Raw genomic sequence first — 25,954 nt, 5'->3', positions numbered from 1 at the left:
CTAATTACTACAGCCTAACACTTAACACAAGTCTGTGCCTAACACTTAACACAAGTCTGTGCCTAACACTTAACACAAGTCTAAACAAAGTTGTAATAAGCCGCTCGCAAAGACATCCTCTACAGCCGCATGAGGGCAGACAAGACTGACGGAACTAACACTAATCAATCATATTTTGCATCTTTCAGGAACGTTCTCTGGTATCTCTGGGTCATCATTACTGTAACCTACCATGCTGAGCACCGGCTCCTTTATGAGAATCAGGACCGGCAGGGAGCAGAAGGTGAAAGAGGTGCAATGCTTACCGTTAACAACGACCTTGATCATCCTGAAGTCAATTTCTCCCCTGGCCATGACGCGAGCCTCGCAGTTGTACATTCCCTCATCTGTCTTCTTGATGCCGCGGATCTGCAGGTGGCCATTATCCATGATCTTGTATCGCACTTAAACAGATAAGGAAAACAGGAAATCAGTGACTGATCACAACTGGTTGTTCGGGATTAGGAATTCATTGTTGTCACCGGATCACAAAACTCCAAATGTCAGATGCTTGGATGCAATTGTTTCAAACTGCCACAGGAATCTCAGATCTAACAAAAAAACCAAGTAATGGCTCAGGAGGAACATTAAAGAACTGAAAAACTTCACTTAAGTGCTCAGACAGGAAGTTGGAGCCAGATTCGAGAGCCCCAATTATCCCTGGTAATCACGCAAGTGGCTGGAGAAACACAGAGCCCTGCATGACACCCTGGCTGCACCAGACATATTTTAGCAGTGTTAAACAAAAATCATAGTCTGACAAACAGTCGCACCTCTAATTACAGCGGCCATAAACACACGGTAAGAGGTCGAGCCGTCTTAACTCAGACCAGGTGTTGTTTCTCACACGTTTCTGGGGAAAAGCACCCAGCATATTATTAAAATCCAGCGCTCTGACCACATCTGATTTGAGAGCTGTAAGATGAGGAGCTGAGTTATGGTCTGATAGTTTCAGTCCCCAATTTGGAAAGTTGTGTTTTGCATTTATTCAAAATTTGTGACTGGACAGCGTGCACTTTAAAACTCACAGGATTAGACATTGTGGCTTTATTTTTTTTTTAAGGGCGTAACTTTCACAGGCAAGTGGACTTGTTGTTTGTTTGAGAACTCCACTGCAGGACTCCAGTGCTCCAAGTCCTGTGTCCATGCTAATGAGTCGGTGTAAGATTTTTATTTGTCTTTGTTTTTATTTCATGGAGAAGACCGCTGCTTCAACTCAAGAAACCCTGTGCGCTACAAAACCTCGACTCCACCCAACTACAGTGTTGTCACCATAGCTCCTTGATGGTCACAGAGAATAATCAAGTACATTTACTGCACCTCTACACTGGACAGAAATTAATAAAGCTGACTGTGATTGGTTAATTTGAATGCTTACCTCTCAGCCTAATATTACAATTCCACACTGGCTCCTCTAACAGAGCCAATTCCAATGTCTGGCTTTTTACCCTATCATAGCAGGACGTATCATAGAGCAAGCTTTAAGGTAGCTCAACAAAGTAGTAGCTAATGGTATTAACAGTGATCTGATGCTTGATATGATAATGCCCCATGGACCTCTATGATACAGCCGTTAATTAATTATTGTATAGATGATAATGAAACTCACTGCCTTAAGTAGAGGTAGGACTATCACCATCAATCCTGATAAATGTTACCATCACATCCAGCATGTGGCTCCCTCACATCCACCAATTACTTGGATCCAAGGATGTAAACATGCTCAACATATTCATTCTTGTTTCATTCTAACATTCTATTGAGGTATTTGATGATTAATATTCATGTGTGATGTCCTGTTCTATTGAGGTTGCAATATGTGCACTATAATGGTTATATTGTTAAGCGCTGTAAGGCTGGCTGCGTGGAGACCAATTATCCTGGCAGCTGTGCTAGTTATGTGCAAGTTTGGCCCCGTTGTTTTTTTAAACAGATAGCATGTTGAAGAAGTAGGTGGAACAGTACAGCAGGATGGACTGGATGATACTCTGACAGCAGGTGTAAAACATTGTAATGCAGACAAAACTATGAACATATGTCCCATGGCCAATTTCCACAGTGAAGATGTCCGTTTTCTGCTTCCTGTCTGCGTGCGCATGTCAATCAGTACAGAATCCTCCACGAGCTGTGAGCCACAATATTCAGTGTAGAAAGGGAGTGCAAAAGTAATGTCATAATATTTCTTTTTTTCGAGCTAAGTGTGGTATTCAAAAATGAGCTGCGCAATTTCTCAACCAGCTCTTAATCCATGTCACATCGTCACATATTACAATGACAAAGCTCTCATAGGAGTTTTTGAACAATGCAACACGCACCATAGGGTTAGGTCAACTGCTGCTCTGAGGAAAATTAGATAAACAGTTTTCAGTTTTCAGTGTCGGTTACAATTAGTGGTTTTTCCAGTGAAAAACACATTCCTTGACCAGACTCCAAGAATAAAGGCGGCCTTAGCACAACACTGTGGTGACTCCAGGCTCTCCAGCGGTCACCAAAGGAGGGGTTACTGTAAGGTTAAAAAAGGCTCCTTCCAAGTGTGAAAAACCGAACCCAGCCTCACTGCCTCAGTCTTCACACAGCGGACTAAAAGTTTCAGTTGAAATCTCTGAGGGGAAGCAGCTCTGAAGTTGCCAGATGAACTCGTTTACAAAAATATACTTATGAGAATATCTACTACGCCGTTTAGACCACCCTCGTCTTATTGGCAGAAGGGGCCGAATACTGAAAAGTTTGTGACTTTTCTGTTGATGTTTTATGCATTATGAATAGCAAGAATTCAGCCAAAGGTGTTTCTGTTTCTCTAAATCTCCCAACTCCAGCCCCGTTCTGCTCAGTGGTCATGGTCAACTCCCCAAAACCTGCGTCTGCTGCAGAGTTTGTTTTTTTTGTTTTGTTTTTTGAGGTCAGATTTTTCATTGGCCTGTTTGCGATCTGAAAGCCTTATTGGATACAAAAATGCAGATGAAAGGTTTTGCTATTAATTCAAATTATACTCACTCGTCAAGAATGATCTTAAACATCACTGAGTTGATTACATGGTGTAATGCATACTCAATTAAGTTAACTGAGTAAAATTACAGACTTGAAGAAATACACTTCAAGGACAATTACCCCAAAAAGTGACTTGATTACAGTAATTTAAGTAGCTGTAATTAGTTACTTCCACCCCTGGCGTCACAATGATGCATTCATGTGTTCATTAACGGTTCACAATTAATGGTAATACGACAGAATGAGTACTTCTCACTACAGTTACTTTAAGTATATTTTGGTGCTAACAAATGTGTGCTTCAGTAAATGTTTAAATGCATGTATTTTACCAGTAGCAGTATTTCTACACTGTATTGCTTCTTTTATCAAGTACAAGATTCGAGTACTTACATCTTTGCACAGCAGTTGCAATAGTTTCACAGTGTTGAGTCACAACAGCAAAACGTATTAACATCTTCACTTCTACAGTGTTTATCTGTATGTTCCAAACCCTCACAGTTTGACAACAGCGGGGTAAATACCTTCGTTACGTGTCACGCTTCATGGCTCGGGAACGTGTTTACTGGCAAATCAACAATTGTTTAGAGCACCAGGATCAGCAGAAGAGAGAAAGCTTAGAATGCAGGAGTGGTTGGAGAAGTTTCTAAGGACCTTTTGATGTTTTTGTTTTGTTCTTTATTACCTCTCCGCTGTGACTGTGACTCACCATTAGGATCCATGGTAACAACTGCGAATGGAAGCTGATTTACAGCTTCCGTCCTCTGGTGGAGGGCGAGCTACATACTTTTTTAAACCTCCCTTCAAGCCTAAAGGCAGAAAAGTATTTGATATACTCAGAAGAAGGATTTTCCAGCGGAGCGAGCTGCAGTTACAACAATGAGCAAACTTGGCAATCCAAATGATGGGCACAGGACTACATCCAACTGTGAGCTGTCAAAAACACTTCTACCACTGATGTGCTCCTAAAACACACATTTCTATTTCTGCATGTGTTAAAAACCAAGACGGCGAGGAAAAGGCTGGCAAAAATATACATAAAGAAAATATAAAATGACACTGACAGTAAAATGACCTGTTTTAACTTGCTAAACTAGTGAACTTGGTAGCTCTAGATTGCATTTTTTGTTAGTGACAGCAGACATAAATTACATTGTTAGCCATTCTATTCCCCTTCCACTTTTCTCTCTCTTTCTTCAGTGTTTTCAGATTATTTCAGCCTCCAGAGTCGTTTTCCTCTATTTGGGGAACTAAAAGTCCAATCTGCCCCAAGACATCTTTTCTAGTGACAATAACCACTTCTTGCTCGGCCGGAAAATACAATTTCCGTGTCCGTGCATCATCTATGAGGTCTGAAAGTTCCCCCAGCTGAAAATGCATGGTTTTTGTTCATAGATGATGGGCAGGAGGAGAAGAAGATGAGGAAGAGGGTGGCAAATTGATTGGAAAGCATGAATTGGCTGACATCATTGGCAGGAAGCTAAGGTGACTGCTCAGAGAGTCAGGGGGATGAGATGGAACGGCAGGCTGAAGGTGAGGAAGTGGCTCAAGCATTGGGACATTTTTATTTGGACTGGCTCACCGTCTTTGGCGACCTGGATCCTGGAGCCTTTATGCTTCCAAATGATGGTGGGCGGCGGCGAGCTGACCACATCGCAGACAATGTCGGCGTCGTCACCTTCGTTGAACTCCTGTGGGCTGGGAGCGCTCTCGAAGGTGATCTTTTCTGTAGGAAGACGCGACACAGACACATACATTACACGAGTCTATAAATACCTCATCCTTTGGACTGACACTCCTATGTGGCATATTTGCTCTGCTTAGAAAAATCTAACAGTTGATTAGCAGTGTAACACGGCACCATATGGCTGAGCTTCTGCTTCTCTAATAAAACGTTCTTCTCTGGTTTTGCTTTTTTCTAATCACAGATGGCGTGTGGAGGTAGCCGAGGTAAAGGCAGTTAGACTCTTAGTCTGCGTTCCATTGACCATAAAGATGAATGACATGACAGCTCCCCTGAAGTGGAGCCAAAACATCTCGATCGCCCCCTGGTGGCTGGCTGCAGCATGGATTATAAACCCTGCTCTTTCTTTTTTTAGTAGTTCGGACATGGGTCAAACTAAAAACTCCCCCACATGCGTCAGATAACATTTTGATTTCTGTCATGTTAGCTACTTTTCATCACTGATGTAGGTTCAAGTGTTCATTTTCCAGCTTATTTTGGTTTTAATCAGCTTTTTGATGCTATAAATTTTTTTTTTCTTCAAAAAATGTGTGATTTAGTGACAGCAGAATCAGGCAGGAACCCACTACCATGGCTCCACAAACCAATCGTGTGCAGACTCTGGCTCCAAACGATGTCAGCAGAGTCATTTTTTACACAGTGGGATGAGGTGAAGACGCGTCCTGTTTATTCAGTGATGTCATTCAGCAGGACGCTGCAATGGCCAGTAAAACTTTTGTTAATTAAACCTTAGTTGATAAACAAGCATGTAAATGCTATATAAACCATCAATTAAGTACTGTGTAGTTCATCTATAATCATTATCTGGATGGCCACTCATTACTTAATTAATATTGACTTATTGTTATAGAGTGCTAGCAATTACTTGTGTTATGGATGCTGTATTTCTGTTGTTTGCTGGCAAGAGTTGTGAAATCCTCCCGTGTTAAATTACAAAAATGCAGTGGAGTGGAACTTCTAACTTATTACTTCCAAACAGGACTTCATATTTCACTGACCCGCCTGAGACAGCACAGGCCCAAAAATGCAGCCCAGTGCATTTTTTGTTTTTAACACAGGGCTGCTTTTGGTATGATTATGAAGAGCTAGGGTCAAATATGTGAAGTAAGAGCTTCAGTCTGTCAAAACAAACTTGAGGAGAACATAGCGGAGGACATTTTAATGAATAGTTTTACCAAGAAGACTAAGATATCTTGCAGGACATATTCATGTTTCATCTTGTTTAGATTCACTTTATAGCCTTTAAAGCACATACTTTTCCTTAAATGGCAATGCTTCTAGGGTTATTAAATCTTAAATGTGGTTATTCTAAAACTAAAGCGTACAGTGTACAGCAGCAGTCCAATCCTGTCTCCTAGAACTTAGATTTATATTGTACTAAATGGTTTTGCACTCAGACTTACGGAAGATCTTCACTTGCACTGTGGCCTGGGCCTCCTTGTCTCCGTTCTTTGCCACACACTTGTAGATACCGGCGCTGTCCACGTTGGCGTGGTATATGGTGAGGGTCGACGTGGTCTCATCGCTGCGGCTCACAAAAATGTCTTGCCTGTTGGGAAGGATCTTCTCCCCACTGGGGGCGTACCAGTCTATGTCTTTAGCATCTCCCACCACTGAAAAACAGAACATGAAGAAGGAAGAAAGTGAGAACTCTTTAAGAAGCTGACACATAGAAAAACAACTGCAGTATGCAGATTAGATATTTAAAAAAGTAGAACTTTGCTTTGTAGCTTTGCAGTTTTCAATGAGCCTAGCTATGTCTCCTGCCAATCTGGGATGGATTAGAACTTTGGAAACAACTTGCATCTTTTCAGAATGCATGTTCTCATGTTTGATTATTGTATTCATGTTCAGTTACATCCCTGATGTATTACACAACTGTGCAACAACATTAACATGTTCAAGCAAGACTCCGTCTCATGTGAGTAAACATGTAACGATGAAAGACGAAACACAATCTACAAGCCACAAAGGCTCATATCTACGCCCTATTACTCAACAATTCTCTGTGTGAAGATAGCTCGGAAACATTATTGTTAAATCAAAACCAATCTCCACACAGTGGTTGCCTTTTTCCAGATCAAACTCAATATGAAAATGAAACATGAAAAAGAATGGTATGAATAATTTCTATTTGCTCAGTAGGACAGAAGATTATTCAGTAGGACGCAGCTTGCGCTAAAAGAAAAAATCAAACATCTTTTCCCCGTCATTTATGTTTTATAAAGACCAGAGCGAGCTGACACACTTCCCTGAAACATGCTAATACCATCTCATCAGTTCAAGCTGAAGGCACGCTCCTTCAAGCCACAGAGAAGAACATCACTAAGTACAATAAAAAAAATAATGTCAAGGCTTACATAAACATGGCATACGTAGGCATCCATATGCACAAAGTTATTCAGCATTGCTTTTAAAGACTTAATGGTCACAGAAGCCTTTTCTGCAATTAGCAGGTCAGTAGATGGAGTCAACTGGTTGCTGTTTCAGTCTGTTTCTATAACTGTTTTAAAGGGTCAGTTCACCCAAACTACAGACAACATATATTGATAGTTATTTTAAGTTAATTTGTATTTTAATCTATCCCTGCAGATAATTGGCCATGTCTATGAGATATCCACCTCCGACCCCAAATACAATTGAAGTCAACAGGATGGATGCTCTGGATCTATAAAAGTTACATTTAAAAACATTGTAACAGCGGCACATCTTTCCAGAGACAGTGCCCCCATTCAGGGTAGAACAGTCTACTGCATAATCAAAAATCTTGCATATTTTAGAGCAATTGTTGTCATGGTGATGTGAGGGTAGAAAAAAAAAAGAACACAACTGATCGCAGTTGAGGTGTACCAATGAAAGGGTCTCTGCAACGGGAATGAGGAGATCTGTGACTGTTGTTTGCCGCCTCCCTCATTCCCCACCCTTAGTTTCCTGTTGCTTTCTCATTGGATACGGTTTGACCGCTGTCTAACACTTGTCTGCAAGGTCCTCCAACTACAAGCACATTTGATTGGTGTTTTCGACACCCTTGACAAGCAAGATTGTATTCATGTACTGCATGTGCTATAATGTCACACAGCTGACCAACCTCATGCGATACCAGCTGCATCTCACACAGGTTGATATCTGCACATGTACACTCAACACTGGAAAGAGAAAGTCGAAGACTTCTCTGTCATTATCTCTTCAGACTGCACCTCTCCCACACCTCTCCTAAGCCCTCTTCCTTGCCTGCCTCTGATCTCAACTCCTCACTTCCACCTCTGAGTAAACTGCTCTATCTATCCTCATGTTTTCGTCGTTTTTTAGCACTGTCTTGTCTTTTGCATTTAATTGGATTTCTTCAGTGCTGAACTTGTAATGAGAGTACACGAGTATCATAACTCGACTTGTATCACTTCTATAAAATTATCTCAATGTTGTTATATGAGGTGACATTGCATCAAGTTGTGTTTCATAAGGCATTTTCCAGATCATTCTTACCTTCGCAGAGGAAGAATTTCGAGTCTCCCACACTGATCTCTCCTTGTGTTGGAGTGATTTCCACCTGGATGGCAGCTGGGGAAAAGGAAAAAAAAAGATGGAAGAAAATGTACATGAGAAGAAGGGTGACACAGGGGCGAAGCACATATAAAGGCGAGGCTCAAAATCAAATTGTTTTGCCTGCGCAGGAGAATAACCATTTTTCAGGCATGCCCTCTATGAATGAAACTCTGGGATGAAATTTCCATGCTCAGTCGAGTGCGACATCTCCATGTGCAGATGGGTTAGGAGTCAGGATTTTCTTCACAAGGAGATAGTTGAACTGCCAGGTTGTTAGTGGGTTCACTTTGTGGGTATTTATTGTACAACAAAGTCATTTGTAGCTGTGGTGGCTGGAAATCCCGACTTGTTAACAATATGTGACACAACAGCCCAGTCTCCAGGATAAAATTGGGTCGGTAATGTTTCTGCAAACCACCGATATGTTCACATTTGAATGTATCATAAGCGCCGACCATATTGACATTTGTACACAATGTGCCATATCTTGTATCATTTATTGATCTGACAGTTATATGGGGGAGGTGCAGAGGGTCTCGGTGGAGCAGCTGAGAAGGCTGCTTAGCCAGTGACTGCTGTTCAAGACTGTGTTTGAACATTTGTAAATGTATGTTCACTATTCATATTCTAAGGATGAGAATCCACAGCAATTGATATACAATACAAATATAAATGAGCGAAACAATTACTTGTTTCTACAGCAGTGCACACTTAAGTTGTCATTTTAACTGCTTCTCCTTTTTCACTTACATCATACATTAATCCAGACTGGATCCTTTGACTGTGACTTTTGGGAAATGGTGTTTTTGCAAATTATCGCTGATCTATTTCTTTTTTTATTTACCATTAGTGTCTAGAAAAATGGACTGAGCCACCCCACTGTCAACATAAACTTATCAGTGTATCTAGAATAAACAACTTAATGTCAATAGCACAAGTTGGCTCTGCAGTAACAGAAAAACAACAAAATAGCAGAGATGAAGGAGAGTAGCACTCCATGGACTTGTGATTCGATTATAAGGAGCTATATATTTTGCTCCCAGCACTTTGAAGTTGTAAGCTGTTAATGAATGTTGTACCTGTGACCTTGTGACAATCAACTGTCAGCCAGGTGTCAAAGTCAAGGCAGGCTGTAGGTACCTCTTGATAGTGTTAAACTGACAGGAAAAGAAGAGAGGGCACAGTGCGGAAGGGGAGCAGCTGTCCGACAAATTATCTGACAATCATTTAACGTCCCTTACCTTACAAATAAATATTTATGCGTCTCTTTGTTTGTCAAGCAGATAAATGTCACATGTAAAAGCTGTGAAAGTGTCAAATTGCTCGGTCCATTGCGATTTACACAGTCTGCCTTCAAATGAGCTATTTGGACTTGTGTAAAGCTGTGACAACTGTTCAGTCACCGAACTCAGCCACGCCCCCAGCACAGTAGCAGCCTGCTTAGGCATGTGAGAGCTGACCAATCAGAGCAGACAAGGCTTTCTTGGAGCCGGGTCTTAAAGAGACATGAGCCAAAATGAAGCGTTCAGCAGAGGTGCTGCAGCAATGGACAGTATATCCAAAATGTGAAATGTGAACATTGAAGCGTGTAATGGAAGAAGAGCCTGAAAATGAGCATAAAAGTTCTTGAGACTAAAAAAAAGAATTAGGTATTTTAGGTGCTGTGCAATTGTTCAGAGTCGGATGATCTCAGCAAATTTAAAATATATTCACTAACACTTTCCTAAGATTCTGTTTCAAGGTTCATTTTACTGAGTGAAGCCACCTGACTGAGTCATTGGGGGGGCTATCATACTCGTTTTTCGGCATCTCTGCTGCTCCTGGCAGATGCTTTTGAGGGCATAATGCCGTAAATCAAAGAATATCCTTTTCCTGAGACTGTAACGCACTTGATCTCTCAGCATCAGCTAAAGCTTCACTGACACAGATGAGATTTTGTGTAGAAAAAGCACCTGGTGTTTGTTCCTCCCCGGGTGCTCACAAATTCAAATGAAAAACTCTTGCATATTCAATGAAAAGTGTGCAAATGTGTAATAATTTTCAAAGACTTAATCAGGAAATTCTTCTCTCGCAAGTGTGCTCCGAGATGTGATGATTGTTAAATGTGACATGGTTTAATTTGAGACTCGTATCTGCGGTGACGTGCCAGTGTGTGGCATGGAAGTGAGGCAGGAACACCACTGAATCGTGATCCGGAGCTTGACAGAGAGATCCTGCTGAGCCTTCAGCGTGTCGCCACTTCACACAAACGAGTGAGTCAGTCTCAGCCCAATTCTCACCAGGAGATTCGGGGGAATGGTTTTTGCAAGGACTCGCCATTCAACGTCAGGTAGCCAACCATCATCGCAGCACAATGAGACAATGGCGTTTCATAATACAACAATCTCACGGCTATAGAAAAACATCCGTGACTAAGACGACCGTCAGAGCAGTGGCCCTCGCTGTTCAATTCCTTTATACACTTGAAAAATGTGAAAATCTGTCATCATTATGCTCAAATCAAAACCTCCTCCACAGAAGACGTATACAGCATTTTGAACGGTATAGATGTGCACAAAAGGCTTCTGTGTTAAGAAGCGTTTAGAGTGTCACCATGTTTAGTTGTTTTCTGCTGGGAAAAGTGGACGCTCTCGAGGAAGATAGTCCACTGTCTTCCAAATCATACAAAGAATAAACAGGCATGTACAATAACAAACACAGTGTTCAAAAGCAAGCGATCCAGGAGGTTTTTGTGGATCACCTAGATGACAGATCGCTTGCCAGGACGATAGGAACATAACGTAAGCATTTCAACTGACAACAAAAGCTGTAATTTTCCTGGTTGGGGCACTCTCGTGTATTGATTTCATTAAACTATTCAAGGTGAGAATAATATCTCCCTCACGGCTCAGTCAAGAAGTCATACAAATATTGATTTGTAGTAAAACACGCTGCCTCTGCCACTTAAATGACCTGGCCATTGTTCCAGGCTAGCATGCAAGCTTGAGAGGCATGGAAAACCACTACCCACAGTATGTTTGCTTTTACAGGCGGGAGGTGGATACAAAGAAAACAACATATCCATTTCTTTCCCTCATCTAGTAAGATCACAGATACCACGCTGCAAACCCAAGCCATGCCTCCTAAGACTAAGACAACTGGCCAAAAAATCAACTGATCATATCTGCAACACTAAAAAAAACAAAAAAGGAGTTCAGGCGGTGTGGGAAAGATTGCTATTCCCAGAGCCATTTTCTCAGTGCAAGTCTCTAATTGGTTACTTGTGCAGTATGTCTCCAGGATGAACTGGAGGACAAGAACGTGAAGGAAATAAGTGATATTGTGTCTCTGCTGAGAGAATATTATCAGAAGTAGAGTCGTAGTGGAAAAAGGAGAAAAGTTCTGAAAAATGTGCTTTTTTGCTCAGTCCGTTCCTGTTTAAACAACATTTTCTCTTTAGATAACAGTTCTGGCAATGATGTAATGATGGTCGGTCATTTAAGATCAATTTGGATTGGTAGGTGAGATAGAACTTTTTGAAAACTTCTTCAAACTCCAATCTTATGCACGGTTCATTGTCCTAGGTTTCATTTTAACCATAAAAACTAAGAAAAAATTATAAATTGTCTGTGGTGAGGGACCATGTTGGTGTTTATAATGCATCATAGACAACAAAAGTTTCTCTTGAAAATTTATATTCTTTAAACCACATGGAGAGGAACCAGTGGCTGCCTGGGGGAAAAAAGTAAAACAGAATAAAACAGAATAAAAACAGAAACATAAATTCAGAACTTTTCCTAGAATCATCCGTTGTTTGAACATCCATGCAAACAGGCCTGTAATTCGTTTAGCCTACTTTAAAGGTGCCAGTTTGCCAAAATGTTACTAAGTATAGGTTAAAAAGACAGAGTTCAAGTTATGATCCATGGCAACATTATACTGCCTCATTATCTCCCAAATGAACCATAGCTCAAAAGAATAATAACAGGAATGACAAAATCCATCATGTCAACTTTTTAATGTTGCACTATTCTTTTTTTTTTCTGAAAAAATATTAGAATAGACTGGGAGCCTATTGTGGATAAAAAAAAAATTTGGTAACAGAGCGTGACATACAAGGCAAGGTCATGTTCACAGTGATCTGGCCGACACCCCACTGTGAAAACTTATGAAAACGCAAATCTAGTCTGTGGTGTGTGGTGTTCTACTTCATTCTTCTTGACTGCCAAGCACAGGCACCCTACATTTTGAATGCATCCTTTGAATATGTAAAGGTGGTTGGCGTTATATTGCATTTTCATATGTTGTCTACCGTAGACTCAGTGGAAAGAGACTTCAATTTGGATGGAGGAGCAGTCATTGAATTGTAAATTGTGTCGAATTTGTTGCATAAAATGCTTAAAACATTCAGAAAAACACCCGAATGATGCTTTTAAAGTTTCATCGAAGCCCTGAAGTTGAGAAAGACTTGACCTGAGTTACATGAATAAAAAGGTAAACCGAGACCCGAGAAGCAAAAGAGATTCGGTGGAAGGAGGTGTAGATTAACAGGATGGACAGGAAGAAGTGCTCGGCACAGTGAGCAGAGAGCTTGGATAATGGATGAAGCTATCTGTGCCCCGACGTGTCTGCTCATGACACCAATCTAATATCTATCCACTAAGCCTGTCCCTCACTTTCACTCCTCTCTAGAGACTCATAAACCTCTCTTTCTGCTCTCAAGAGTCCTTTTCTCTTCAATCCGCTGCTTAGACACCTACAGTCACAGCACCCTGCTCTTTAACAAACAGCACTTCTACTATCATTCAGATCGGCATCTTTTCACAGAGATGCTGGTAATTTTTTGGTACGCGGGGAAAGAAAAAACCTGCACATCTAGACATCGGGGGGAAAAGAAAACGGCCCATCTGCTTTCCTTCTGTTACGGCGGAAAAGCCTCTGAATATCTTTCAGAATGACATCCTTTGTTGTCATATGCATTGGCTGCATGTTCGCGTTTATTTCATATTCGGCAAAAATACTTCAGAACGTCTTTATTCCGTCAGCGATGTTGGTGTACGGCAATGGATCCATTTTTAAGAGAAACGTGTTCCGAAAGATTGGAGCTGTAGACATGACATGGTATCAGCTTCAAGTCACAGAAAGGAGCAGATGAGACTTCAGACTGGAATGAAACAAACTTTCACCAAAAATCACATCTACAGTCAGGAAGACATTGTTTGGCCAGATTATTAAACCTGCCCAGTCGGGGGCCGAACCTCACAATTATTGGGCATCACTCTCTGAGAAACACCACTATCTCATTACTTCAGGATCCTGACATGTATTAGGTTGGAAAGTGAGTACAAGTAAGCTTAGCAGCTAGCTTTGTGGCTAGTCTTAGCCCTGGGCTGAGGTATTAAGCATGACTGGCCCTGTCAGGATGGTGTAAATAGCTCTGAGAGAATCTGTCTCATATTACTCATTGAAGCAAAAACATGTGTGGGATCAAAGTGTTCTTCAACACGGGTTTGAAAAGTGTATTTCAGTCCAAATTGTTGGGAAGGCCTGTTAAAATGTAATCTGTGGATGATGTTAGTCAGTGAAACAGAGAGAGCACGACCAAATGAAAAGAAGGAGGTCTGGAACATCCAGTGAACAAAGATCGAGCTCCTGCTAAAGTGAAGTTAGCTGCCAAATAATGTAGAAAAACTGAAAATCAAAAGGTCCAGCGTGCAGGGTTCAGTGGGATTGAGAAATGAGGCTGCCGATTGTAACCAACTGAATTGCCTTCCGAGCGTGTAGGAGAACCTGCGATGGCTTCTAAAAACATGATACACCCTCTCGTTCTGCAGATGCAAAAGGGTAATTCTACGGTAATTAAACATAATAATCTCAGTTTGAGGCGATTACACACTAAAAAAAATGAATTACAAATATTACATCCTGCTGATGAATCCCCCTAAATCCTACACTCTGGAATGCAAACATTTCAGTAAGATACAATATTGTGCTAAAGATGGTCACTGACTGTAGCTAAGAAACAACAATGTGTCACTAGATTGTGTTATTGACAGTTGTACTAACTTGCTAACTTTGGTACAGCAGCTCATATAGTTTCACTGCAGAAATCCCTGGAACATTGTGGTTATCTGGTCCACCCATTGTACTTCCAAGTCATTCAAGGAGAATATTTCTGTCTGCACGGAAGCTTTGGCTCTGACAAATGTTGGTATAAATAAAACTCCACTCTTGACTCTTTCTCCCTGTAGACCTCCTCTGCTATGTCCAGAGTATCTCCAGGTTTGACGGGAGCACAGCTGTATAACCAGAGATGACAGTTTCCACCACCAAATCTTTCTGGAACTTGTTCTTTTCATCCTGGGGAGAAAAAAAAAAAAAAAAAAAAAACCCAAAAACCCCCCCCCCATAACAAAAACGGACAGGTTGTTCCCTGAAACCATCCGCACAAGGCAATAAGAGGACCTGCAACCCAATACAGCAGAAGTTATTTCACTGCATCCACATGGAGGCTGGCACCCAACAGCGTTTGCCAGCAGCTCCTCCTCACAGGCACTGTTTGCTCACTGATATCTCCTTACAAACCCCGTGTTCTAAAAACCACATATATATCTATATCTTATTTGCAACAGAGAACACATATACACCAAACATGTACCACATGAAAGATTTTTTTTTTTTTTGCATGTACTGCTGAGCAGGACTTTAGCCAGGATTTTAAAAATACTGAGCTCAAAAGTCTAAATCCCCTCAGACGGTTAATACATACCCTCCAAACAACACAGTAATTGTAATAATCAAATCACCATACAGGTGACCTTAAATAAACACGAGAAGCAATGAAACCACATATGAAACCACTTCACTTATTCTCCCTAATTCACAATTTTGCTCTTCGAAACGTCTAAACTCACTTTTCATAAGCATTTAGGGCAATAGGATCCAAACGATAGCAAACAAAGAGAGGTATGAGCCTTCATAAGAGCTCAAGGAAACTGAAAGCACTAATTAACTCCCCCTTTTACTCCACACAAGAACACACATGTTTGCCTAGTTAATAGCTTGGCAGCAGTTTGATTATTCAACTTATACATTCGACAAAATTAAAGACAGAAGGGAGATGGAAGAGCGCGTCCCAGCCACTCACGGTGAGCTCAAAGTGGTATTAGAAATGGCGTATTAATTTGCTGATAATCCCTCCGCACTTATGCCTGCGCGGTTTTAAATAACAATGACCAAAACCACCGAGTGAGGATGTGAGTGCCGGCCATTTTGTAGCGAGTGAATTATGGACAGGATGCTACTGTAAACAGGTGTTTAAAATGTTAGCCTCGACACTGCAGAGTTCCCTAATTCCTGTTATGTAGCGGCGCAGATTCATTCAAAGCACAAGGCCATTATTATTTCATTTGAGGGCGTGTGAGTTTGTGGAGCGAACGAACAGGAAGTAGTTGGTTCTGCAGCGGAGAACTTGTAGTTTGAGGCAGCTTCTTTCCCGTCTTGGATCAGGAGGTTTGCATGCCTAATTGGAGCCTGGCAGCCGGTGGTGACTGGCTCTATTACAAGGAGGCCACAACAGTCAGCTGTTGGTGCTTAACATGCAAGTCATGTCGGAGCAAGCACACACCATGCAGGAGCAGACAGCACTGTGTAGGGCCACGCCGGGATGCGTGCATCACCAGCACATACGCTATGAGAGCACACTGTCTGAGTACGTACTATAGCAAAAAGAGTATCAGACGTGCTATTTTTCATTTTCCCAGAGCCATACTTTTCTCTGTTTGTACTGTATGTTAATTTGACTGCTGAATACTAATGCTGGAAAATCCCTGTGGCCCGAAAAAGGTCAAGACATTATTGATGAAGACAAAGACCTAAGCAAGAAGCCAGATCCAAGCACACATCGACCACCTACGTAATGTCACACTTCCAACAGGAAACTCATTCTGCTAAAATAGTCCAATTTTTCCACCTCTTACTAAATTGGGTAGAAAGGTTCCCCCTTAATTCCCCTCAGGTAATGGAGAAATGAATTATTTAGACATAATGAAACAATTCTGATCCTAAATTGAACCTACTTCATTTGATATGGATAAAATGGAATCATTTTCGCTATCATTTCACAGTCTATCTGACAGTGAACACAAACAGAAAGACGCACATGACAGGTGACAAAAGGTCCCAGACTGCAAACTCACAAACAGGTGTAAATGTGACACGCCTTATTAAATGGAGTCATAAGGACTTCTTTGAATATAAGTTGCTCTTCAAAATGTGATCTATGCCAGACATTTTGCCGCACTCTCCCCTCGACATGCTGGAGAGAGATAACACACTTGGAACCCTTTATCAAATGACTACAAGTGCTGCACAAATACAGTCATATTTGTCTGTCTTTGAGATTTGCAATCTCATGCAAACGTAGACACACTGCTGGCATAACTCCACAACATAATTTAAGGTTGATTAGGCCTCTCCTATCAGGTGGGGTTTAGTATGAGCTGGTATACTATTGTTCCCTAAGAGCACTAGGAGAAACCCATCTCTGAGACCAGGTGAAGCAAGCTGTAAAAGATCTATTCTTGGATTCCAGTGGGACTTTCTAATGCAAGCTTTCACCTCACATGGCCTGTAATGAGCGGGTACTGAAGCACAGCTTGGTGCTTAGGTGGGACATAGCTGGATCTCTGAATGAATCAAGCCTGACCACTCATTCTCAATAATGCAAGAAAATAGCAAATACCTAATATCACATGTGATAAGACTTCAGATTTTTTTCCATCAAATTTGTTCCAGTCTCCTGGTCTGAACTCTTTTTTTTTGCTGCCCTAACCTTCATTCATTTGCAGCACACTCCTTATAGAAACCTGAAATAGAATTAACTCATATCGTTTAAATGGGTTAAACACGCTTGCACACAATTTTGTGTATTAAACTGTTTCCTGAGGATGTTGTTGAGCAGGCGGATGGTGAACACATGAAGCCCCTCTGTAAAGCCTTCTTCTACCACGTCAAAGCTACGCCAGCCAAGTCAAATCCACTTGTATTGCTTGGTATCGCACGGAGTTGAATATTTCAATGGACTTCACAGACCTCACGCTCTCCCTCTAACCCCCCTCTAACCCTTGGAGACTCAGAGAAGCTTCTCCACAAACCTCAGAAAAGATTTCTGACAGAGTCCTAACCCTAACCCTAACCCTGCATAAACACGGACACAGCACTCCCATCATGCCTTCTTGGTACCAGCTCCCTATACACTCTACAGCTACCCTTTCTCTGACCTGTAGTCAGTGCTCAGAACCACCTTGAGCTGCTCCTAGTAATTCGTTATGGCCACAACCTCAGGGGGCTCTACACAGAAAAGGTAATGACCTGTTATTAGTAGTGCGTTTTATATAATTCAGTTAATGTCCTTTTTTGTCCTTTAAAAAAATAAATGTCTCATCTGTCAGCAATTTCATATATGCAAATGCTGAATACATTCATTCTTTGGAAGGTCCCCTCAGAACAGGTTCAACTTGTATTGTCATAGATCCTCTAAGTCTTTGAAGTCGTTAAGGAACACCATTCATCCAACAGATATTCTCTGCTCACGCACCGATCCCGAAATCTTCCACAGCAGTTCAATTGGGTGGTGATCTGGTAGTCATACGGTCTGATTCACATCATTTTCATGCCCCTAGGATGAAGACATTATCCTCACAGAAGACAGCCACTCCCATCTGGATAAGACCATCCATCTGAAGGGAACAAGTCGACCCAAGCTACGCCACGACAATGGCCTCAATGGCATAAAAGAGCCCCCAATCCCCCTCACTGTAGGGCTCAAGCATTCAGGCCTGTACCATTCTCTTGCTCACTTATTGAAAACATGATGAATGATCTCACTCTATTCTTTGTGAGTGAAGCTCCTGCCGCATGTGCCCAAATACTAAGACTCTTGCTGTCTTGATCCAGATAACACAGAGCATGACATGATGTGAGGTGCATTATTCCATCATGTGGAAACACCTGTAGCATATGAAATCATCACTGTAATGACTACGAGTGTAGTGTAGACTCCCTGAACTGTTAAGTGCAGGACATTTTGTTTGGTATTCAATATTTTCAGTTTGGTACGCTCAAGACCCACATATTACCATACGAATATTGAATTTCTGTATATAGTTTGCACGTATAGAACAGAAAATCCTTAGCGCAGAACAGAAATCTGTACACTGACACTGTTCAACTGAGGTCAGGTATATCTGTGGAAATATGCCCTGTATAAATGAGGGCAAGATTCGGCTGTACGGGAATTACCAACAGGTCAGAGTCTAAAGATAAGGCAATACTGACATTCTTTCCTCATTGACATCATGCCAGTATTTGAGTGCCCTTGGGGGACGATATGTAACATTTTTTGTTAAAAATTCAGTCACAAATGAACTGAAATTATCAACAAACTGTTATGAAAAAAGCGGTTTTGAAATCATGTGTATGTACTCTGCTGAGATGTCTACTGAAGTTAGCATGCTAACCAGCTAGCTCCAGCCAGCCCCAGTCCAAAAATCCTACTAGAAGTTTAAACACCAACACTCCACATGGTCCTGAGCTCCCAGTCTGGAAATGCTAGCTGCATAACTCGCTCAGCTAATTGGCTAACGATAGCGACAGTTAGCATCAGTAAATGTTTACACTGGTGATATGCTGCCCCTTATCTGCCTTGATTATGAATTGAACAGATGGCCAATTCTTACATATTGCGCCTTTAACAATAAGAATTACTGCTGGTATACCACTGTTAAATGTTTACATTCTTCAAAATGAAAGTCAAAAATGATAAGAACATGACCAAAAAAACTGAGATGAACCGTGAATTTTGTGCATCCCTATTTCACTAGTAGTACAGGTAGAGAATAAACAGTGGTGGTATAATATCCGTGGCGATTGTGAACGCTCTTCTCTTTTTCACTTTAAAGAAAAATTCATTTGCAGGTGAACAGTGTTACAGTGAGAAGCAGCTGTTTTATGAACCTCTGAACAGAACTAACTTTAAGCATTATGTTTCTAATTTGTATTTCAGAGACACACAAATTAGCCTTTCAGAAGCACATTGCAAACTGTCTTCGCTACTTATCATTAACCTGCTGTACTACGAGAGACTGCACAAAGCACTAAGCAGCCGTTTCCATGTGCCGTGTGTGGGCGTCAGGCCTTAATCAAATTGACATAGACGCGTCAGCTCCTAAGCTCCTTCTCCTCACATCTTTCAGTCATTCACCAGCACAGCTTTGTCAGGATTACGGCTGTTGCCATCATTCCCCAAACCCGCGCCACTTCAGTTGTCATCCAAGTGTATCACAACTGGAGAGGAATGAATGTGGAAGAGCACAAATGGGCGCCGCAGAAATCAACAGTTTGAAGTGCTTTTTTTCCACTAGCTTAGGGTGTAAAAAAGTTTGAGATTAACTGAAAACTACGCAGTCAACCCTGAATCTTCCTCTTTTGATCAAAACTGCACTGTCTCACCTCATCCTCACCAAATAAACAACTCAACAACCCCTGATATATTTCCAATTTCTGCTCCTTTTCTGCCATTAATAATGTCTGTTTATCAAATTGATGCCAAACAGTGAAAGGTCCTGTTTTACTTTGGCTCATTTTGAGCCTCCTCATTCTGACAGCACCTAATTACAAAACCTGGAGAGAATGCTACACAAAGGGCTAAAAGGCTGAAAAGGGCTGCAAAAGGGGACTTATAAACAGCTACAGAATGAAATCTGGCTTTGAACAGTCTACATGTAAAACCAGCCAGGGTAAATGTGGTGATGACTCAACAGTATCAAATGCAGGGCAAAGATCTAAAACTCTACTAGCTGCCTACAGAAGCAGCTGAGGAGTGAGACTGTACTAAGGAAATTCCACGCACATTAGGTGTTACAGTGGGTACAAATTTTGGCATGGTAGTGACACAAACCCTACAAATTTCCACATGTGTAATTTGCTTTTTGTGACAATCACAATTTCAACTGAATATTTTAACATGAAATCATGAAACCGGTGAGTTCCACATTTTTCGCATGACATCATTTCACAATTACACTGGTATTTTGACAATTACTTCAAATTGTTCACATATGACTGATATTTTCACATTAATCAGATGCATTTATCAGCTTTAAATCAAATGTTGATTTGATTTTTGAAGTTCATTTTTGAAGTTCCCTCCACGGTCTGATCGCGTCGTGTCTTTTGATGAATTTACTTCACCGTCTGGCACCATGTAAAACAAAGTCACAGTGATTGGGGATTCTGTTCACCTGTTAACTTACCTGGCACCCTCAAAGGGGGATTGTATCCATGCATCTGTGCACACTGAAAGGCAGGATGGCTGAAAACGTTTTGTGTACTGCCAGATGGATGATTAAGTAAATTCATCAAAAAGACAGAGAACGTGACTCTCTTTTCTCTGTATGGACGTGAAAACACATTTTTTTTTTAAATTCCACATGAAGTCCACATTTTCCACACAATCTCGCATGAGATTGTCTCTTTCCACATAGAATTCCCGCGTAAAATATTGACATTTTCACATGCGCCTTACACAGGTTGATACGTGACTGATCAGTTTTCATAGATACTCTGCCTGCATTGTACCATCTCTCAGAACAAAATGTTCGATGAAGGAAAATTTTGATCTGACAAAAAGGGGGTTTCCAAAATTAGGAATCATCTGGAAATTGATGAATATTCCTAAAAAAAATTTACAATTTGCCTCCTCTGGCAGTAGCTTTGTAGAACTGTGAGGCTGCTGGTGCAAACACTGTGTTAGCAAGTTATTTTATAATTTATTTTGCGAACTTTGTGATATACTGGACTAGTGCTGAAAACTCTATTGAGAATATTCCAACGGTGATACAGCACACTGACACCGTTACAAAGTGCTCTGCAGGGCTTTAATTTATTGTCCTCTTACACAAGCCCTACTCACTGCACTTCACAGCGTGAGAGGATCATGGAACGTATTTCCAAGTAATTTGAACCAGGTCTGACCTGAATATGCTTCATCTCCTACCAATTAACTTCCTGCGAGGTCTTCCTGTCACAGGGTCAAATCCCCTGGTATATTATAATTAACAGCAATACATCTGAGGCCAAGCTATAATTTGGAAGAAAGAAAATGCAATATGTTTTAAATGAAGAGAAGACAGAAGTTAGCCAAAACAACAATCACATTAGCGTAACAAAACACTGCCTGGATATGTTAATTTTATATTCAGTCGCTGATGACTGTTATTCACCTCTAACTTTATACAACATACCAAACAATGTGTACATGCAGGAAGTCACTTTGCATGATTGCGAACCAGCCTGACTATTCTGGTCTGCGCTGACTCTAATGTTTGCTGAAATATTTCAGCTCAGCGCTGCCAAGGATAAAACCAAACTGCGCTGTGCTTCTCTTCTTTAAAAATTAGAAAAAGAGAAACATTCCTACTCTTCGAAGATGAAAAACTAAAGCATGAAGTCGAGTGCCCTTTTGTTCCTTACACTCTCACCACTTACTTCTCTGCCTCCGGTACGTCTAATGGCTTTTAAGATGCTTTCCTACTTGGTCGTAAGCTTAATGCATCTTGCCCAAGTTAATGCAAGGTGTTGGCTCTCAATTCTCGATCAGAGACCTTTACAGAAAAAAAACATATAAAACTGAGAAATGTTTATGCCAGGAACGTTTATCACGAGACACAGGCTTTTGAAGCGGCTGTTTCTGGAGATCAAACTGGATAAACATGTCACCCAATCAGAGCGTGACGCCAATTCAATTGGTAAAGCTGAAGCTTCAGGGATAGCAAAGTGTTGTTGATGTTAGAAACACTCGATGCCCTTTTTTATTTCCTAAGTGGGTGTTTGAGAACTGTAAAGGGTTAAAGCAACAGTTAATGGAAAAGTATTTAAGGATCAAAGGTGTATTTTATTTTTATTTTTTTCTGTTGATTGTCATGCTCCAAAAAAGTCCACCACTGGACACATTTGCAACAGACAGAGTACAAGTGATGTTTTTTCAGCCTTTTCCTTGGCTCCTGGAAGTCTTAGATCCTTAAAATTTCAGCAAGGGCTGATTTGGAAACACCTGTGGATACAGCTGGAATAATACTGATCCACAGACCTGTTTGAAATGACAAATGCATAAACCCCTGAGGGCAGTGTGCACATTGAGCCGCTACTATCTGAGATGCAACAGGAGTAAACTGGTGCACAGCAGCATGGACACACAAATAGAGGGCTGAAACACAAGTCGTGATTGGATGCCATTCGCTGCAGCATTTCAGATGAGGCTTTTTGGCTTTGGGATCATGTCCAGGCCCATTGCGTGCAGGTAAAGAGTACTCAACCAATAACTATAGAAACTGCCATGGAGGGATAATTACATAGAAGTAATTTCAGAGTACAAATACAGAGAATGACTGTAGTCATAAATCATAAATAGATATAATGAGAATCTCAAAGATTCTAACTAACATTACATGGAGATATATGATGACAGCGTCTAGTTCAATAACCATGACATCTAACCTTTGAATTGTTCTTTTCCTTTTTCTTTTCTAAACCACAGCAAGAGCCATTTCTCAGCCTTCAATTTTAGTGTTATGGCAAAATCAGAGGACCTGACTTAGATTAATGTGTTATTAATGAGTTGTTAAAGTTGTAAACTAATTTGTTGCTGAATAAAATTACCTGCTGGTTTGATTGGAGGAAAAAAAAATGTTTCGCTCTCATTATACAACGGGTGGATTTGAGGTGAATTATCAAAACACATCAAGTACATATCCACTACAACCTTTGGCGATACACATGGCCACCATTAGCTGACTTAAGTGTTTTTAGTGTTTAGACTTAAGTAAAACTCTCATGACAGTTAAAGGGAAACCTGCATACATAATGAGGGAGAGAAGGAGAGTTGGTTTTCTTTTTCTTCTTCCATTCAGCTTTTGTTTTGGTCCTAGCCTAAGTATCTTTCGTGTATTCTCTTTGCATGCTCGGAGGCCATTGTGACTGAAATTGCCAGTCTGCACCCTAATTAACTAATGAGGCCAAAAGGGCTAAACTGTTGCCCCCATCCGCTTTCTTTGTTTGACCCAGAGGTGGCCCTGCATCTCACCAAGCTGATAATCACTGCAGAGCTGCAGAAGACTCCCTGGCATACTAATGCAAGAGAAACTCATCTACCAAGCGCAGCAGCAGTCGGTTTAGATCATCCAAACTACATTTAGGTCTTGTTCCTCTAACAGAGATCTTTTCACAAGAGTATTTTCCACACTTCACAGGAAACACAATCACTATCTGCAACTGAGAGCTCTTCCTTTCAGATCACGTTCTATTTAGCTTTTTATGAATCATGAACTCCCTTCGCTTCGCCCCTTCGTAGATCTGCTGGATGCAACGCTGTCAGAACTTTGAATGAATCCCAAATCAAACCAGTGCATTGGAAAATGTTTAGGACAGAGTACACCAGGCTGTATCTGATATGCTGCAAGCTTTTTTACATTGCTTAGAACTCCAAGGCCCTGAAATAAATAATACATGGATAGATAATGAGGCCTAAACTGGCTAGGCTTGTGCTCAGGTTTACCCAACCTTTTCTTTAAACAATAAATCCCCTGAAAAGGCTGCAATATTTGTATTGCAAGTGTTGTAATTGACTCAATGATCATTGATATTGGTTGTGTAAATGAATTCATAGTCATAATCAGAGCCAACAACAGCCAGGCAAAGTTCAAATCACACCAGAGGATAGTCTTAAGGACACCTGGGGATGTTTCCATCAGTTTTGCTGCGTCAAAAGTGGGTGTTTTTGTAAGCAGACATACAAACATTCTCAGCGTTTTTTGTGGCGACCAAAACTGCTTATTTCATGGGAAGTAAAGGTATTTTAAGACAAACTATGATGTTTTTCAGACCCTAATCAAGGTTTCTGTGTGAAAACCCAAGAAGAACATAAGCACAGCGTTGTGACAAGAGAGAAATAGAAAATTCAACCTAAACAGATGTAAACTTGTAACACAAAGAACCATTCAGTTTTAACTCATCTGTGGCTTTGCAGAAACAAACTGGGCTAACATTTATCCTGGCGACTGGGTTGGAATTTTCATGTCGTGAACTCAAAGCCTTTGGGCCCCTAGAGGGCCGCAGCCTGCTGGTAATTTCTTCCTACATTATAATCTAGACATATAGGATCCTCGACCAAAGTCTACTCAATAATATGGATTTAACACAAGTATTCATTTCATTGCGATTTTGATGCGAAACTCTTCAAGTTGCATTCATTGATTTATCGGCCATAGGGATGGAAGAACTCCAAAAACTACTGCCTCTACATACATTAAGCAATCTTGTAGTAAGGTTTCCAAACTGCAGGTCCAATCATCCTTTTAGCTCATCACAAGCAGACCAATGTGCAGGAAGGCATAGGTATCTAACAGGGCTCAACACATTTTCATTGCACATAGTCATTTAATCCTTTTCATTACACAAATGTTGAGAAGTGGAGCTGTAATAGCTTAACATTGTATATGATAGATAGTAAAAAGTGTCCTCCATATGAGCGTAGGAGATACGTTAAAACAGATTTAGTTTAGAAACTCTGTTCTTACTGGCTCACACAATGCTTTCGACTAAAAGCTTTCCGAGCATGCTGAGTGTCTGAGGAGCTGCCATTCTGTTATCCTTCATGGACCAGCAGCCTCATCTGAATTGTTGACAGTGGCTAAATGACCCGAGAGGCATTTTTGGCACCGAGTGGGTTAGATAAACTTGCTGAAATGGAGTCAGTCAGAGCTTCCCCTCCAGGCACCTCAGAGAGCCCCTTAGCACCTGGGTCGAATGGTTATCGCATCTACTCTACCAAAATACCATTCTCCAGATACATGTCACACTTATATGTTTGCACAAGAAGTGGAAAGATGATGTGCATAGCTGGGTGCAATTTTTATAAGCAATCTTAAAACCAGATATGGCAGATTTGATGTTATGAAACCCATTCGAGTGGATCTGTCCTGACCACAATTTGTAGAAAAATATCAGTGGCGAACCGTGCCTATCAGAACTGGGCCTTCTGTTTTCATTATATGGTTGTCATGAAAAGGTCACTGACAATAAATCTGCGATAATATCATCTCCACCTGCTGTATCAATATCATCTCCACCTGCTGTATCAATATCATCGCCACCTGTTGCCATTTTCAACGTTGGCTATCAATTACAACTAGCTAGTTAAGCTAGGTCTCGCGTGACTGAGCAAGCAGGCCTTCTGGAATACGCCCATTAGCTACAAATCCAAATATGATTGGTTGATCAAATTTTTAGTCCAAATGTACACTCTCATTACGTTTAACGGTCAGGGCATTCTATAAAGGAAATAGAATACCCTGGATGTAGGATATTCTCCCCAGCGGCACCGTAGAAAAATATCTGATTGGTTGATTTTTTTTTTCCAACACAAAACCACTTATATGCGCAGTGTATGGACAGAAAACTACAGAAACAAGTCGACATAATTTTTATTTAATTTATATAATTAATTAAGATACCCTTATTTTTTATCAGAGGATTCCAGGGTCTTCTCGGAATACCTTGAAGGCCTTGAAGATTCGCCACTGAAAAATATAAAAGATTGCAGCTTCG

The 25,954-nt window shown here is 40.9% G+C and overlaps 1 protein-coding gene across 10 annotated transcripts in view; it reads right to left on the bottom strand.

Moving 5' to 3' along the window:
- Window positions 1–25,954, bottom strand: part of ncam1a (neural cell adhesion molecule 1a) — a 278,226-nt gene that overhangs the window by 85,899 nt on the left and 166,373 nt on the right. For all 10 annotated transcript variants that reach the window (XM_030438912.1, XM_030438914.1, XM_030438915.1 and 7 more), the window contains exons 2-5: window positions 8,252–8,326; window positions 6,172–6,381; window positions 4,607–4,750; window positions 306–443 (exon numbers count right to left, since the gene is read on the bottom strand). In XM_030438912.1, coding sequence (XP_030294772.1) covers window positions 306–443; window positions 4,607–4,750; window positions 6,172–6,381; window positions 8,252–8,326 — 567 coding nt within the window. The remainder of the gene's footprint in view (window positions 1–305; window positions 444–4,606; window positions 4,751–6,171; window positions 6,382–8,251; window positions 8,327–25,954) is intronic.

The sequence above is a fragment of the Sparus aurata genome, chromosome 13, assembly GCF_900880675.1.
Source record: "Sparus aurata chromosome 13, fSpaAur1.1, whole genome shotgun sequence".
NCBI classification, from domain to species: domain Eukaryota; kingdom Metazoa; phylum Chordata; class Actinopteri; order Spariformes; family Sparidae; genus Sparus; species Sparus aurata.
The sequence above is the reverse complement of the archived record's forward strand: the minus strand, read 5'-3'. Positions and strand labels throughout refer to the sequence as shown.